The 17,625-nt window shown below is 43.4% G+C and overlaps 1 protein-coding gene across 2 annotated transcripts in view; it reads left to right on the top strand.

Moving 5' to 3' along the window:
• Positions 1–15,342, top strand: part of LURAP1L (leucine rich adaptor protein 1 like) — a 131,148-nt gene extending 115,806 nt beyond the window's left edge. For both annotated transcript variants that reach the window (XM_056552163.1, XM_056552162.1), the window contains exon 2: positions 14,643–15,342. In XM_056552163.1, coding sequence (XP_056408138.1) covers positions 14,643–15,020 — 378 coding nt within the window. In that variant the 3' untranslated portion in view covers positions 15,021–15,342. The remainder of the gene's footprint in view (positions 1–14,642) is intronic.
• Positions 15,343–17,625: the final 2,283 nt, after the last annotated feature.

Here is a 17,625-nt window from a genome sequence, read left to right as displayed (position 1 = left end):
GTACTTACTTGTTTCTAATGATGGGGACTCTCAAGGTGGTTAGCTGGAATGTGCGGGGGCTTAACTCCAAATTTAAAACGGCCTTGTGTTTAGACTTTGTGAAACGTCAGTCTCCTCACATTATATGTCTGCAGGAAACTCATCATGGGCCAAAAGGTTCTTGCCCTTAAAATGGCCTGGATAGCATGGGGTTATCATGCCTCCTACTCTAACTATGCCCGGGGTGTCTCTGTGCTGATTACTAAATCTTTTCCGTTGGTGGTTTCCCAGGCGGCTTGTGACCACTTTGGGAGGTTTGTGGTTTTGCACTGTTCTCTGGGTTCTTTTTCCTTTGTTCTCGTCTCTGTTTATGTGCCCCCTCCTTTTCAAGTCTCTGTGTTGGAGTTGATTACTAATAAACTGTTGTCTTTTCCTTCTGACCCAGTCCTTTTTATAGGTGACTTTAATGTGATTCCTGATCCCCAGCTCGACCACACCACTGCTGCTGACCCTGGCTATACTGTACTTCCTTTACTAATTGATGCTTGGCACTGGGCATGACTGACCTCTGGAGATTGAAGTACCCGAATGCGACTTCCTTTTAATTTTATACTGCAGCCCATATGTCCTTTTCTTGCATAGACCTTGCCCTGGCCTCTGAGGATCTCCTCCAGGTGGTAAGAGATGTTTCCTACACCACTAGGGGATCTCAGACCACTCAGCTATCCTTGTAGTTGTTAATTTGGGCCCTAGTCCCCCTTCCTGTCTTTAGCACATGCACCCGGGTTGGTTGAGGGTGGAGGCAGTGGTGGAGGCGCTGGGGGTAGCTGATGCTAAATATTGGGAGCATAATGCTTCTCATCCTGACCCCTTAGTTCAGTGGGATGCGTATAAAGCCACGATACGGGGAGCCTTTATAGCAGGTGTAGCGAGTCAGCGGAAGCTTAGGTCAGCTATGGAGGTGGGGCTGCAGGAGGAGGTGAGTGCTGTGGAAGCGGAGTATGTCAGGGATCCTCCCCTGATAATGAGAGGGTGTGGGCTAGTGCCCAGAGGTCACTTTTGGTGGTTCAGCGGGACAGGATCCAGTTGTGGTTGGCAGATAGGGAGGCAGCCCTCTTTGAGTTTGGGGACAAGAATAGGAAGTTGCTAGCTTATTTTGCGAGAACTAGTAGGCCGTCTCTATTTATTGTATCAGGGGTGGTGATGGGGCTGTGATGTCAGACCCTCAAAGGGTTTATGCCGGGTAGAGCCACTTATGTTGTGGCGGTGGGGCAGGATTTCCTTCTGGTGTTGTGGTTAGTTTAGATGTCTACGAAGCCTTTGATTCTGTGATACGGCCCTATCTCTGGGAGGTTCTGAGAGCCCTAGGGTTTGGTCCCCGTTTTTGTGCTTGGGTCCGCTTGTTTTATGATAACCCTAAAGCCCGCATTCGCACTAATCTGTATATATCTACACCCTTTCCTCTAGGTCTTGGGACAAGACAGGGATGTCCGCTGTCCCCTTTCCTATTAGCGCTTGAAGTAGAGCCTTTAGCGGCGGCCATACGTATGGATCCCACTATTTGTAGTATTTCCCGGGGTTCTATTGTTGACAAAGTATCCTTATATGCTGATGATGCGGTGGCTTCTTTTCTGTCTTTAATTGACCTATATGACCGTTGCGGCTTGATTTTGGGCTTGCAGGTCAACTGGGCTAAGTCTTCCCTGATGGCGCTTTCTCCTGGAGTTCCCCTTCCCTCAGCTCTCCCAGCGGGTTTGCAGGTGGTTCCTTGCTTTAGATATCTTGGGGTAGAGGTTACTGCTTGCCTTGCTGAGTATATGTCCCTGAATTTGGATCCACTTTTGAGCTCTGCTGTGGTTCTCACCCCCCTTGTCCCTAGCTGGAAGGATTAATATATTTAAAATGATTTACCTTCCTAAGTTTCTTTATCTGTTTGACTTAGCTCTTCTCATTCCTCCTAAGAAACATTTTAGCATGCTATGTGGTGCTCTGGGATCCTTCTATTTGCAGGGCAAGTCTCCCAGACTTGGTCGGGCTCTCCTCCAGGCCCCTAAAAAGCATGGTGGCCTTACCGCCCCTGACATCTATAACAATTTTATTCCTTACCAACTAGTTTATGCAGCGTGGTGGATTGACCTGGATCTTTCAAATTCTGCTACTGCCTTGGCTGGCGTGCTTATGGGCTCCTACGAGGCTCTTACCAACTCACTCTACAGGTACCATACTCACTCCTCTTTTCTCCTTCTCCTTCAGATAATAGCTAAGGTGTGGTCCGTGGTGTTGAGTAAATTTCCACAACCTCTGGTATCTCTTAGGGCACCCTTGTGGGGGAATGTGCATTTTTCACACCTGCATGGGTTACAGGAAGCCGGCTTCTGGGGAACTCATGGAGTCAAATTTGTGATCCACCTGTTTGGAGAGGATCAGGTTCTCCTATCCTTTTCGGACATGAAGGAACGTTATGACATCCCTGGAAATGCCTTTTATTGGTATCTTCAACTTAGGCATGCGGTTCAGGCTCTGTTTGGTGCCTTTATATTTACTCCTGCGTTTTCTGAAGTGGAGCTTCTCCTGGGCATTACGGACCTTTCCAAACCTCTTACTCAGTCCTTTGCTTTCCTTCAATCATTGGGGCCTAGTCCTTTCTCAGAGGCTTATCATAAATGGGTGGTTGATATCCGGACTTGACTGAGTGTCAGTGGAAGGAAGTGGAAGGTTCTTATTACTCCACTGTAGTTAGTAGTAGAGATATGTTGATTAAATCTAGATATGTACTTAGATTGTATTATACCCCTGCTAAATTGAAGTGTATAGGTGTTTCCCCTCCGGATCTGTGTTTTCGCTGGTCCTTGGAGGAATATGTGAGAAGTCATACTATGTTTGCCTGCAATTTATGGATGCCAGTCGCCCCAGTTTCAGCAGCAGGACTCATGGTGATCAGCTGCTTGTTCACAAGGTTTTCTTTTAAGGAGATTTTTGGTACAACAGCTCCTTTAAGCGGGTCTATAAAGCGTAATTTAGCCAATATGATAACACCATGGTCATTCTAGGGGTACTCCCCCACTAAACATCTTATCCCATTTCCAAAGGATGTCTGATCGTGGGGGTCCAGCCACTGGGACCCCCATGTTCTCCAGGGCGCAGCACTCCAGTCATCCGGTGCACAGAACGAACTCAGCTCCTTGCCGTATGATGGGAGACCACAGCCTTCACCCCCCCATAGACATGAATGGATCAGACATCCTTTGGATAGGGAACAAGATATCTAGGGGCGAAGTACCCCTTTAAGTCCGATAGGGTAGGTAGTAACAAACCAATAGTTGGGGGGGGGGTCAAAATGTCCTCTTGTGGGATCTAAAATAATATATATAAACATTTGCGCACCTACAGCACTCCTAAAGTGCCTCCGGTGTCCTGCTCCAGTTCCCGATGTGATCACCTTCCTCAGTTGTAGCATCACGTGTCATCCCCAGGAAGCACCCAGGCCCAATGTGTCATACTGCTGCTCAGCGAATCGCTGGCTGCAACTAATTCCTGCCTCAGCCAGCAATTTGCTAAGGGACAGTATGACACATTGGGCCTAGGTGCTTCCCGGAGACGACGAGTCATGCTGCAACTCGGAAAGATGACCGCTGCAGAGGACCGGAGCAGCACACCTGAGCAACCCGGGGTGTGCTGGAGGTGAGTGAAGGTTTATTTATTTATTTGTTATATCCCACACAATGGCCATAGTTTTGAAACCCCCTCCTGCCATGTAACGCCTTTAACTACAACTACTTAATATACTATTATTACTGAAAAGATACAATAAAAGAGTGTAGAATAGTAAGATTCCCTGTGTTTTCCATGCAATCTGTAAGCAAACAGAGAGCAATAAATGAATGATTCTTTTCTCCTTTACTGCTCTGTTCTGTTATTAAAGAAGGCTATGAATCTACGCATTTTTGTTAAATGTAGTGAAGAGGATGTGAGAGAGGGTGAAGCATGGCCAACTATATATAGAACAAGATCTGTGGGAACAATCTAGTCATGGACACGACACAACACACACGTCATAGTTGCTAACATCTTCTGGCAATTCGGTAGGTCTTATAAGCTAAATCTTATTGAGCCTGTCTTGTTTTTGTTCCTGGCGTATGTCTTTAATATAATCCAGATTTACAGTGTATACAAGGTTAATGCAATTGCTGGAGATTTAAATACAAAATTGTTTAATTCCAAAATTTCAAATAATATACTCAAGCTATTAAATGTCAGTGATAAAGCTGCAAACAATTATACTCTACCACAAACAAGTGATGTAAAATTACACACAACTCTTCTATATTGCTTTCCAAGAGAGAATTTAATCTTTCTTCTGTACAGCTCGAGTAACTGTATTACTGTAATGTTGTATTTGAAGGCTTTTCCTACCAAAGTAAGGATTATTGCTAGGATATGCCATCACTTACTTGAAGAGTACCTGTCATGATCTTGTTAAATTTTATAATCCTCCCGGTTCTCTGCCCCCATCATGATAAACCACCCCTGCCTTTATTTTTATTTTTTATTTTTCTACCTTGATATTGCTCTGTATTTTCTGCTCAGTCTCAGATTCACAGACTGGGAAGGGGTGTTACCCAGCAAGTGTGACATTATCTGAAGCCATACAGGGGAGAACTACTGGGCTACACACAGCCCAGAGCAGTTCAGTGTGAGATGAGCAGTGATAGGCTAAGGCTGCACCCTTCCATTTAAATTACTTCCATTTAAAAATCTTAATCATTCCAGTACTTATCAGCTGCTGTATACTACAGAGGAAGTTTTGTAGTTCTTTCCAGTCTGACCACAGTGCTCTCTGCTGCTACCTCTGTCTGTGTCAGGAACTGTCCAGAGTAGAAGCAAATCGCCATAGCAAACCTATCCTGTCTGGACAGTTCTTGACACGGACTGAGGTGGCAGCAGAGAGAACTGTGGTCAGACTGGAAAGAACTACACAACTTTCTGTGGAGTTCGCTCTCTGGTCCCCCTGGAGGAACTCCCCGCACTATAACCCTTCTTTGCCAGCACAGCATTGTCAACCCCACCCCCCCCCCACACACACACACACCTCCCCAGCTGGAAATGGATCCTGAAGTCCTGAAATGCCTCAGTAGGGAACAATCCTTCCTACCTCTATCCCACTCCCTCTCTACACCCCCCCCCCCCCTCCTTCTTTTCCTTGGTTACATTGTAACATTTTTGTACAGACACTTATGCCGGTTGCCCTTGTTGATAGCGATACTGATACTTCCTTCTTTGATTTTTTGCTCTTTGATATATCACGCTTGTATCGTACTCATACTGGATTCATCTTTAAGTAGACTGTCTACTTTTCATTGTTATATCTGAGCTCTCACAACTGTAATGTTACTGTTCTTCTTTGTTATATATACAAACATTTGTCAATAAAATTATAATTGATTAAAAAAAAACTTTCTCTGGAGCATACATTGGCTGTTAAATAGAAGTAATTTACAGATCTGTATAATTTTCTGGCACCAGTTCATTTGAAAACATTTTCTTTCCTCTGGAGTACCCCTTTAAGAATGTTTCCTCTTTAACTATGCAGCTGTTTTCTCCAAAAGAATGTGTGTGAATATTTTAGCAAGTAATATTGTTATCATAACACAGCCATATATTAAGCGCCCACACATTAGAGACCTGTCACCTCTTTAGTTCAGCAACTGGAAAAATGGAATTTATCGTAAAAGAAGAAAAAAGGTTTGATTCCATAACGCAAATATCATTGTCTGTGTCAAATTACTCAAAAAACAAGTCTAATAAGAAGATTAGAGCCAGACATAACTCTGTCCTGTACAAAAAAGCTCTTTATAAGCAATGTCTTCAGAGTGTCTGTGATCACCACGAATCACTCATAACAATGCCAACAAGTGTCACTCGCAGGACTGGGATTTTTTTTGTACTCACTTATGCTTCCTGGTGCAGGACAATGCTGTCTGATGCTCGGATTTGAATGTTTATACAGAAAAATACAATGCTTTGCTTTCAGTAACAGGTTTGTTCTGTTGTTTAATAAGACTGTTAGTTGCAGTATATTCTAAAATGAAAATGAATATTATCTACAACGCTATAGCATTGGATGCCACAGGTCAAGTAACGTTATGTTACGCAACATTACTGCATTTCACACAATGTGAAGTTATGTGACGTCACATAACGTGATGTTACATGATCAGTCATTAATATCCCCTTATCTGTCCCTGTGTCACAGTCATTACTGTCCCCCTTGTCTCTCCTCTGTGTCACAGTCATTAGTGTCTCTACCAGCGATCATTAATACCATTTCCACCTTTGATGAAGCTCTGAGAAATATATCGGGGGGCTATGTGTCTGAGCTTATAATAAGCACATTTTCTATGTCTATGGACTGTGAGCCCAAGTGATAGCAAATACAGTGTTATGACATAGCTATCAGGGACTGGCGACACTGGTGTTTTTAATTTTTAGTTATTGTTTACTGTTTCTAAAGCAGTTATAAAAATTAAGCTTTAGGGTAGGGATATAAAGATAGGGAATTAATGATCCCTGGTTAGGGATCTTGTGTTGTTTACAGTTGGAAACTTACCCATCTCTCCACTGGTGTATGTTTTGTCATTAGTGTCCCCATCATCTCTGTCACAGTCATTAGTATCTACCTTATCTCTCTCTTGTGTGTCACAGTCATTATTGTCCCCTCGGTGTTCAGAAGCGGATGTCTTTGGTCAGCACTCCGGTGTTCAGCAGAATATGTCACATGACCACTGCAGCCAGTCATCAGCCTCAGTGGTTACACTCCATACTCCACTACAGAGCATGACTGCAGAGGATGCTGATTGGCTGTGGTGGTCACCTGATGTCCCCTGCTCCTTCCCCCGTCTGGGTAAACCTGGGGGCATACATAAATTGTTAACAATATAACTAGGTAGGTAGGCCAAGGTACTATAAGCAAACACTAAAATATATATTGTACAAAGGATGGACAAACAGGAAAAAATAGTTTATACATAATCTAGCAAAAAAAAAAAAAAAATGCTATGTTAGCAAAACAAACTAATCCCTTTGTTAATTATTGTGAAACAATATCCAAATATAAAAATTGAAGGGTCTGAAATATGTTGTTTACGCAGATTGTCACAAATAAGGAAAACCCTTTATAAGGTAGCATTTACATTAGAGCCAAAAGTAACCTGCTTAAGCAAAACTCGGGGGAAGGGGGGGGGGGTTGGTGTTTGTGTGAAATCATCACTAGATGGCTATAGGCATGCAACTATGGTTGCCCAAGTTACTAGCCCTGAGTTTATAATATAGTAATTATTCCAATATGGGAGGATATAAGCAGCTATCAGAAACCATTCCCACATTTTATTTTGGGTAAAATAAGTGAGATGCATTTAATGTAGTTACAGTAATAGAGGTGTTCAAATATTTGAGAAATGTGAGAAACAGAAGATGAGGCATGACATGTATGCATCAACAATCTCTAGAATTGGTCTGTAGGAGGATTTATAGATTAGTGTTCCACATCTGGAACAAAGGAGGAGGAGGGTGAGAAAAGAACGCGAAAAAAGGGAGGGGGTGAAAAACAAAGAAGGGTAGAAAGCGGAGAGGAGACTGAACTAAGTTTAATAGACCACCTTAGTTTGTGCAAAAAGGAGAGAATGCAGAGAACAAAATATTTCTGGGATAGGACAGATTTGTATCCAATAACAGCAGATTAATAAAAATGTGTCTTTGAGGTGTGATGTAGGCTTGCCATGAGCCCCTCCATCACCATCATTTCTTGGACCTTGGACATCCACACTTAGAGGGGATCAACCCTGATCACCACTACTGTGACTATGCAAGGTTTGGAGGAGAGGGTAAATTATATTGCAAGAATTGTAGCAAATAACTTCAATTCCATTTTGAAAAGGGAAGTTTGGGTGATAACTAGGGTATAACATGGGGTCCTTTGCAATTTTAGGAAGCATGATAATTTTGGACTCTTAGGGAGTCTACCAGGAAAGGCATCCCTTGCAAGTACCCCGTTGCCAGGAAAAAAGTCTGTCATCTAGGGTTTTGCCAAATTGGGTGTCCTATATCGCAGCAGTCATTTCTTGTTTAGTAATAAGAGACTCCAGACAATCTATGGTCTCTGGGGTAAGGTATGGTATATCAGAGTAGGATAGGTAGTCACAAGGTTTTCCTGCAAATGGAGTAGTGGGCATAGGGTGGATATGGTATATTGTAAGTCCAAACAATAGGATCTAAAGGTCTCCGAAATGCAGTGTAAAAGTTTATAGCCTGTTTTGGAGGGGTCCATAATCATGGGTGATACTTCCCAACTTGTTGTATTTTAGGACTGAACTTATAGATCTTACAGTTTCGTTCCCTCCATGGGTGTTCGAGTAGTTGTTGTTCCCTTTAAAATAAATCATCAACTGCAAAGAAGTCTTGATGGGCAGGAAGAGCCCATTGAGAAGCACTCTGGGAAATAATTTGTTTCTATTTTTTGCACATTTAAATTGTGTTCACTGTAATTATGGCATTCCTAATGGCACATCTCATTGAAGACAAACACTGTAATTCCCAGTGGCTCCTGTTTTAATAATGTTTGTCGGTATTTGAACAATTTCATATGTAATCGTAATAATGGCTTGGGTATTTGTAATACACTAGTTCTGCTTACACACAGCTCCATAATTATGGATTGGCTCACTTACCAAAGATAGCTTAACCTCTTCAGGACCCAGGGCGTATGGATACGCCCTCACACCCTGGGCCTAAAGGACCCAGGGCGTATCCATACGCCCTGGCGTTTTCCGGTCTCCGCCGCTCGCCGGGCGGAGATCGGAATGGCATGCCTACTGATATCGTTCAGTAGGCATGCCGTACAAATGCCGAGGGGGGTCCCGGGACCCCCGCATGTCGGCAATCGTCGCAGATCGCGGACGAATTCACGTCGGCGATCTGCGGCGATTCCGAGTAGTCACTTGTGACCCGATGACCCGGAAAAGGAAGGTTATCAGCGGTGTACGATACCCCGCCAATCACCTCCAGTTGCTGGGGAGCGGTAACAATACTGTCACCGCCCCAGCAACGCTGCTATTGGTTGGCGATCGTCGGCCAATAGCAGTGCAGCAGAGGAGGGGTTAACGGTCCCCTCACGCAGCTCTGCGCGCTCGCTGAGTTCAGTCAGCGGGCAGAGCTGTGTGAAGAGGACCGGGATCCCCCCTTCGGAGTGCCGGAGCCCCCTCAGAAAGAGCCCCTAGATCAGGGTCAGCTTGTTGCAGGGAAAGGTAGGGTAAAACAGTAAAACAAAAGTGAAAGTAAAAGTAAAAAAAAAAGTAACTCCCCCCCCGCCGACCACCTAATAGGTCCCCAAGGGTCCGCCGTCACCTGATCTGTAAGACCCCGGGCCCTATTAGGGGTTCAGGGTGCTGCGTGTGCCACCACTTTTTTTTTTTTCCTGTTACAGTTACACCAAGCACCACACAATACATACTTCCCTGCCCCCCCCCCCCCCGCACACACCCCCTCCCCGCCACCGTCCCACCCCCGCCACCGTAGAAAAAAGGCGATGGCCCTCCGGGGATTTTCGGCAGCAGAGGCTTACGCTTTTTTAGCCTCTGACTCCGAATCTGCCCGTGAGGACGAGGTAGATCCGACTTTTTTGTGTTCTTCCTCGTCCTCCTCATCATCTAGTAGTGATGATGAGTCCCCCGTACGGCGGCGGAGATGCCGCCAGGTGAGGCCACGCACCCCTCATGAGAGTTACCCAGTGGCCGACACTAGTACGGGTGGCAATGCCGCTCGTAATAGGAGTCCGGCCCCCCAGACAAGTGCACCGGAGCCCCCTTCCGGTGACCCTGTCTGGAGCCCCCCAGAGGGTTATCAGCCACGGATTCCTGAGTATGTTGGCGACTCAGGAATCCGGATTGACCATGTTGGCTTCACTGATCTGGACTTTTTAAAGTTTTTTTTCAGTGACAGCCTGGTCAATCTAATGGTGGAGCAAACAAAATTGTATGCCCAGCAGTTCATTGCCCACCACCCCGATTCCTTTTTGGCCAGGTCCAATGAATGGTACGCCATTGATGCAGCGGAAATGAGGACATTTTGGGGCCTCTCGCTGCATATGGGCCTTGTTAAAAAAAACAAGTGTCCGTCATTACTGGAGCGGGGACGTCCTCTATCAGACCCCGCTTTACAGTATGGCAATGATACGGAAGCGGTATGAGGCAATTCGGAAATGCCTGCATTATGCAGGGGCTTCCTAAATGCGACATGCCCCCCCCCCCCCCCGAGCAAAATTTGTTCTCAAAAAGCCAAATATGACTCCTTCTCTTCTGGGCATTGTAGTTCGCCCGTAGTGCACTTCAGGTCAACTTATGGGGTACCGCCATACTCAGAAGAGATGGGGTTACAAATGTTGGGGGTTCTTTTCTGCTATTAACCCTTGGAAAAATGGGAAATTTGAGGGGAAACATACATTTTGGTGGAATTTATTTATTTTTTTCCATATGCAAAAGTTGTGAAACACCTGTGGGATATTAAGGCTCACTTAATTCCTTGTTACATTCCTTAAGGGGTCTAGTTTCCAAAATGGTATGCCGTGTTTTTATTTATTTTAATTTTATTTTTTTGCTGTTCTGGCACCATTGGGGCTTCCTAAATGCAACATGCCCCCCAAAAACCATTTCAGAAAAACGTACTCCCCAAAATCCCCTTGTCGCTCCTTCGCTTCTGAGCCCTCTACTGCGCCCGCCGAACAATTTACATAGACATATGAGGTATGTGCTTACTCGAGAGAAATTGGGCTACAAACACAAGAAAAATTTTCTCCTTTTACCCCTTGTAAAAATTCAAAAATTGGGTCTAAAAGAACATGCAAGTGTAAAAAATTAAGATTGTGAATTTTCTCCTTCACTTTGCTGCTATTCCTGTGAAACACCTAAAGGGTTAACATGCTGACTGAATGTCATTTTGAATACTTTGGGGGGTGCAGTTGTTATAATGGGGTCTTTTATGGGGTATTTCTAATATTTAGACCCTTCAAATCCACTTCAAACCTGAACTGGTCCGTGAAAAATAGTGAGTTTGAAAATTTTGTGAAAAATTGGAAAATTGCTGCTGAACTTTGAAGCCCTCTGGTGTCTTCCAAAAGTAAAAACTCATCAATTTTATGATGCAAATATAAAGTAGACATATTGTGTATGTGAATCAAAAAAAAAAAATTTAAATATCCATTTTCCTTACAAGCAGAGAGCTTCAAAGTTAGAAAAATGCTAAATTTTCAAATTTTTCATCAAATTTTGGGATTTTTCACCAAGAAAGGATGCAAGTTACCACAAAATGTTACCACTATGTTAAAGTAGAATATGTCACGAAAAAACAATCTCGGAATCAGAATGATAACTAAAAGCATTCCAGAGTTATTAATGTTTAAAATGACAGTGGTCAGATGTGCAAAAAACGCTGTGGTCCTAAGGTGTAAAATGGCTGGGTCCTAAGGGGTTAAAGGGGTACTCCACTGGAAAACATTTTTTTTTTTTTTTTTACATCAACTGGTGCCAGAAAGTTAAATAGATTTGTAAATTACTTCTAATAAAAAATCCCAATCCTTCCAGTACTTAGCTGCTGTATAATACGCAGGAAGTTCTTTTCTTTTTGAATTTCTTTTCTGCCTGACCACAGTGCTCTATGCTGACACCTCTGTCCATGTCAGGAACTGTCCAGAGCAGGAGCAAACCTCTCTTGCTCTGGACAGTTCCTGACATGGACAGAGGTGTCAGCAGAGAGCACTGTGGTCAGACAGAAAGGAAATTCAAAAAGAAAAGAACTTCCTGTAGAGCATACAGCAGCTGATAAGTACTGGAAGGATTGGGATTTTTTTAATAGAAGGAATTTGCAAATCTGTTTAACTTTCTGGCAGCAGTTGATTTAAAGGAAAATATTTTCAAGGGAGGACCCCCTTAACTGAATTACCCCTTTATTAGAGACACTTATCCAATATTGTATTGTACCTTCAGAACCACAGCAATTCATCGCGGTACATATTCCACTAGATGTTGAAATCATTCTGCAAAAATATTTGTCTATGTGGACAGATGCTTCTTGCAATCGCTGCAATTTAGACGGAGGTACCAACATGCCCTAAATAGCCCACCTTACCTTGTTTTATAGATCCTGTATAGCATTAAGTGCTGAGGACTGTGAAAGCCCTGGAGCCAGTCCATAACTATACAACTTTCCCACTGAAACTGATCCCCAGAAAACATGCTCTTTTGATTTTATGCTGCACTCCAGGGTCACGTGTATATTTTCTATATAGGGATTCTCCAATCATAAAAGGGCAGATATCTTTCACAAAGTAGTCATTAAAGGGGTACTCTGTCCCCTAAACATCTTATCACCTATCCAAAGGATAGGGGATAAGATGTCTGATCGCGGGGGGTCCGCCACTGGGACCCCGCTGGGTTCTCCAGGACACCACCACGGAGTTCTGAACATGGAAGCTGCCATGTTCAGAATGGTGTCGCCGGTCATCCGGATCAGAGTTCGCTCAGTGCAGCGGATGATTGGAGTGCCGTGCCGGAGATCACAGGAGGTCCCAGCAGCCAGACCCCCACGATGAAACATTTTATCTCCCATTTTTTGGATAGGGGATATGATGTATGAGGAGAATTTGACATGTTATCTGCAGTAATGAAGAAACTTCTTAGGTCTTCCGGATATAGGAATTGCTGACAATCTGTCATTCTAATTTACTTCTTAGGTACCTTTGCAATAAAGAGATTTGTAATATTAAACATAAGTGTGATCTAGGTTCAAGCCTTATACTAATCAAACACATAAGCCCAGGTCCACACTGCAATCATTTTACTTAAATGCTGTAAAAGCTTCCAACATATATATTAAGACTAAAGCTGTGATGGATTTTTTTTCTCTCTAACGTCATGTAAGTGAAGAAAAAAAATGATAAGCATATGATGGGCAGGCATATTGTGGCATAAAGAACACAGGCAGGGAAATTCGGAAAGCCGGCTCTCCGATTCCATTGCTCACTAAAGAGATTCAGCAATATAGCAATGGGAACCATATCTTCTAAACAGCTGCACAAGTTCCAGTAAGTTATACTTCTTTATACTCCCATTCACCTGCACTAAGCTATGTACTGGGTTTAGTGCAGGTGAACAGCCTGTCAGCTTACCTTTAAAGATCACATATACAGTAAGTAGACAACAAAGACATTAAAAACACTTGTGTTATTGTTATTCCAGTGTTTTTTTTTTTTATCTTTCTTTGCTGTCTACCTATATGTGATCTTTAATAAATTGCTATTTACTATTACTCATTTGGGTGTGCAAGTGCTTATATTTGCCTAGCTCTTTTTTTTTCTTTCTTTTCTTTTAGTATGTGAGTAGTCTGGCACATAAGAAAGATGGAAAATGAATTATCTGCTGTGTACAAAATAGCTGCTGAAGGAGTGGATACTCAAATTAGGAACCATTAGCATAGGAGTGATCTGTAGCCTAGAACAACTTCCTTGCACTACTGCAGTCCTGGGCTCAAATACAGTATGTTTACAGTAATATCTGTATGAAATGTTTATGTTTTATATATACTTTTCTGGGTGTCTTCCTTCGTAGCCCTGTTTACCTCATAGCCATTCCAAGTTAAAGGAAATATTTTGGAAACCTTTGTTTCTTAGTCTGTTATCTCAGAGATGAGCCAACCAGGTAGTCACAGTGCTGGGATCTCTGGGATGCCTATTATCATGAAGTAAAATGGCCACATTACACTGTAAAAATGTGTGTAATCCAGCTCACCAACTATGAAATTGTCCCGTTTACAAGCATGCAGTAGTGGAGATGAGAGCCGAGGACCCAAAGCCGAGCCGCCTTCTCGGTTCCAAGGGTAACTAAACATGTGAAGATAACATCCAGCTCTCAAATTTGAAAAATATTTTAAAAGTCCAAAATGTATTCGATCATCTTTAAATATGAAAAAAGCACCTAAGTGAACATAAAAGAACACAGAAACTCCAATGCGTTTCTAACCTTGTGGTCCTTAGTCATGGCCATCGTGACACATTACACTGTGCTGGTTAAAGTCAGTGGGTGGTTATAAAACACAAATACACCCACATTCACTAGATTGTAAGCCAGTGTTCGTAGGGTGTTTTAACCCTTTGCAATAGAGGGAAGTGCCCTGCCTATAACGTTTATATGGAATTGGCCAAAGGGCGTAGACAAGATTATGGCCGATATTTATCATTGTCTTTTTTTGTGTCTAGAAAAGGTGCAAAAAAGGCGCAAGCAGGGTTTATTTGCGCCTTTTTTGCGCATTTTGGTTTACACATTTCTGCTGATTTTGAGTTGCAATCCACTTATTTTGGCAATACACATGATATGGACGAGTTTTACACTCCTACACATTACCAGCACACAAAAAAAGGTGTAGAAAAATGCTTCACTTACACCTAAAATGATAAATGCCAATCTTTAAGCCCCATGGCGTTATGTTAATAAATTAACCACTATTTATTTTAGTGAATTGTCATTATGGAGTCATTCTAATGCTTTGCGTTACAATTTCACTTTTCATATGGAGAAAGAAGGTATTTTAACCATGCTTTATTGTGTTGCTTGTGTTAACAGATCTTTCTTCGAGCTGCTGATGTGAAATTAATGAGACAGCTGCTCATCATCAATGAGAACATTGAGTCTATCAAGTATATGATGGAGGAGAAGGACATTGTCACCAGCCAGGGAAGCAGCCTGAGCGGGAGCCTTTGCAGTTTACTGGAGAGTCGGGATAGTTCATTGCAAGGGAGCTACACAAGTTTACATGGCTATAGCGATGGAATGGATGAAATATCAGTGGGCAGTTACTTGGATACACTAGGAGACATTGTCCCTGGACATTGTACCCCAGATTTCGACCAATGTAATGATGTACAACAAAACAGCGAAGACTACCAACCACTATGTAATGATTCCAACCGTCAGTACGACGAGTATTATTGCTTTAGATGAGACTTGCAAATACTATTTGTCCATATTGGACAACCAACTCACTTTTTTTTAATTATTGCAATAGGTCAGAAATAGAAAAGAGTTTTACAGGAACTTTGTTCTTTTTGCTACTGTTTTTCAACACATGTCCAGTTGCTATTTATTAAACAACTTGAAGTTTGACATATTTTATAATGTTATTGATTAAAGACCGCAATATAAATAATCTATGTTACGATAAATCAGGGAAAGGGTTATGCATTACCATCAAACTGCCACGTCTTTAAATGCTGTTTGTAACTGCATTGTGTTTTCTGTCTTTATTCAACAAAATAAAGCACGGTGTCACCATTTTTCATTTGTGTAGTGTTTTCTCATATGCTCAATCACATCGAGGAGTAAGAGCTTGTTTATGTACAGAACTCTGCAAAAGTTTTAGGCAGGTGTAGAAAAAAATGCTGTAAAGTTAGAATGCTTTCAATCCCTTAAGGACCACGCCACTGTGGGTATGCCCTGACGCCCTGGTACTTAAGGACCAAGGGCGTACCTAAACGCCGTGGGATTTCTGGTCCCTGCCGCTCGCCGGGCAAGGACCGGACCGGGATGCCTGCTGATATCATTTAGCAGGCATCCCATGCAAAGCCCTGGGGGGTCCTGAGATTTGCGGCAATTCCGGGTCAAAAAGGGTGATTGGTGTAGTCCGAGTCAGTCCAAGTCAGCACCATTCACCCTTGTCCAGCAGGAGTGAGGTGACACTGTTGCCACCTCATGATCGGCGTGATTAGGTGGCCAGACCGGCCGGCGAATCACCCGTCCTGCTGGGCGGCATCGGCGGTGGAGGGAGTGGGTGATCAGCGGTGGGGGGTGTGGGGAGGCGATCCTGGTGGTCTTTGGCGGTAAGCGCTGTTTGCCTCCTGCTGTTGCCCAGCAACAACTCCGAGCATGCACAGCCAAAGGGCATGCTGGGAGTTGTAGTTTTGCAACAGCTGGAGGCACAACTGCTACCAGATTGTCAAAGGGCATGCTGGGAGTTTTAGTTTTGAAAAGTTGTGCCTCCAGCTGCTGCATAACTTCAACTCCCACCATGCATGGACAGCCAAAGGGATGCTGGGAGCTGTAGTAGTGTGCCTCCAGCTGTTGCAGAACTACAACACCCAGCATGCCCTTTGGCTGTCACTGCATGCTAAGAGTTGTAGTTTTGGCAACAGCTGAAGGCACACAGGTTGCGAAACACTGAGAGTTTGTTACCTAACTCAGTGTTTCACAACCAGTGTGCCTCCAGCTGTTGCAAACTACAACTCCCAGCATGCACAGACAGCCAAAGGGCATGCTGGGAGTTGTAGTTTTGCAACAGCTGGAGGTTTGCCCCCCTCAATGTGAATGCACAAAGTACATTTACACGGGTGGAGGTTTACAGCGAGTTTCTCGCTGTAAGTTTGAGATGCAGCAAATGAACTCACTGTGAACCCCCGCCTCTGTGAATGTACCCTAAAAACACTACACTACACTAACCCATAATAAAAAGAAAAAAACACTAAATATACACATACCCCTACACAGTTACCCCCCCCCCAAATAAAAATGAAAAACATCTGGTACAGCAGTGTTTACAAAACGAAGCCTCCAGCTGTTGCAAAACAACAACTCCCAGTAGTGCCGGACAGCCATTGACTGTTCAGGCATGCTGGGAGTTTTGCAACAGCTGGATGCACCCTGTTTGGAAATCACTGGCATAGAATACCCCTATGCAAATCCCTAATTCAGGCCTCAAATGCGCATGGCGCTCTCTAACTTTGGAACCCTGTCGTATTTCAAGGCAACAGTTTAGGGCCACATATGGGGTATTACCGTACTTGGGGGATATTGCCTAACAATAATTTTTTTTCCTCGTTTCACCCCCTATGAAAAGGTAATGTTGGGGTCTACTCCAGCATGTTATTGTAAAATAAAATATTTTATTACACTAACATGCTGGTGTTGCCCCATACTTTTCATTTTCACAAGAGGTAAAAGGAAAGAAAGACCCCCAAAACTTGTAACACAATTTCTCCTAAGTATGGAAATACCCCATATATGGACATAAAATGCTCTGCGGGCGCACAACAAAGCTCAGGAGAGAGAGAGCGCCATGTACGTTTGATGTGATTTGCACAGGGGTGGCTGATCATTACAGCGGTTCTGACATAAACACAACAAAAAAAAACACATGTGACCCCATTTTGGAAACTACACCCTTCATGGAATGTAACAAGGGGTATAGTGAGCCCAAACACCCCACAGGTGTTTGAAGAATTTTCGTTAAAAGGACGTGAAAAGGAAAAATTGGTATTTTTTCACAATTTTTCATTTTCACAAGGGGTAATAGGAACCCCCCTCCCCCCCCATCATTTGTAACCTCATTTCTTCTGAGTATATAAATACACCATATGTTGATGTAAAGTGCTCTGCTTGTGCACTGCAGGGCTCAGAAGAGAAGGAGCGCCATTGGGCTTTTGGAGAGAGAATGTGGCTGTAATTGAAGGCCACGTGTGTTTACAAAGCCCCCATGGTGCCAGAACAGTGGAACCCCCCCCCCCACATTTGACCCCATTTTGGAAACTACACCCCTCAGGGAATGTAACAAGGG

This window comes from Hyla sarda, chromosome 1, assembly GCF_029499605.1.
Source record: "Hyla sarda isolate aHylSar1 chromosome 1, aHylSar1.hap1, whole genome shotgun sequence".
Taxonomy (NCBI): Eukaryota; Metazoa; Chordata; class Amphibia; order Anura; family Hylidae; genus Hyla; species Hyla sarda.
Note: the sequence above shows the minus strand (reverse complement) of the source record. Positions and strands in the feature narration are given on the sequence as shown.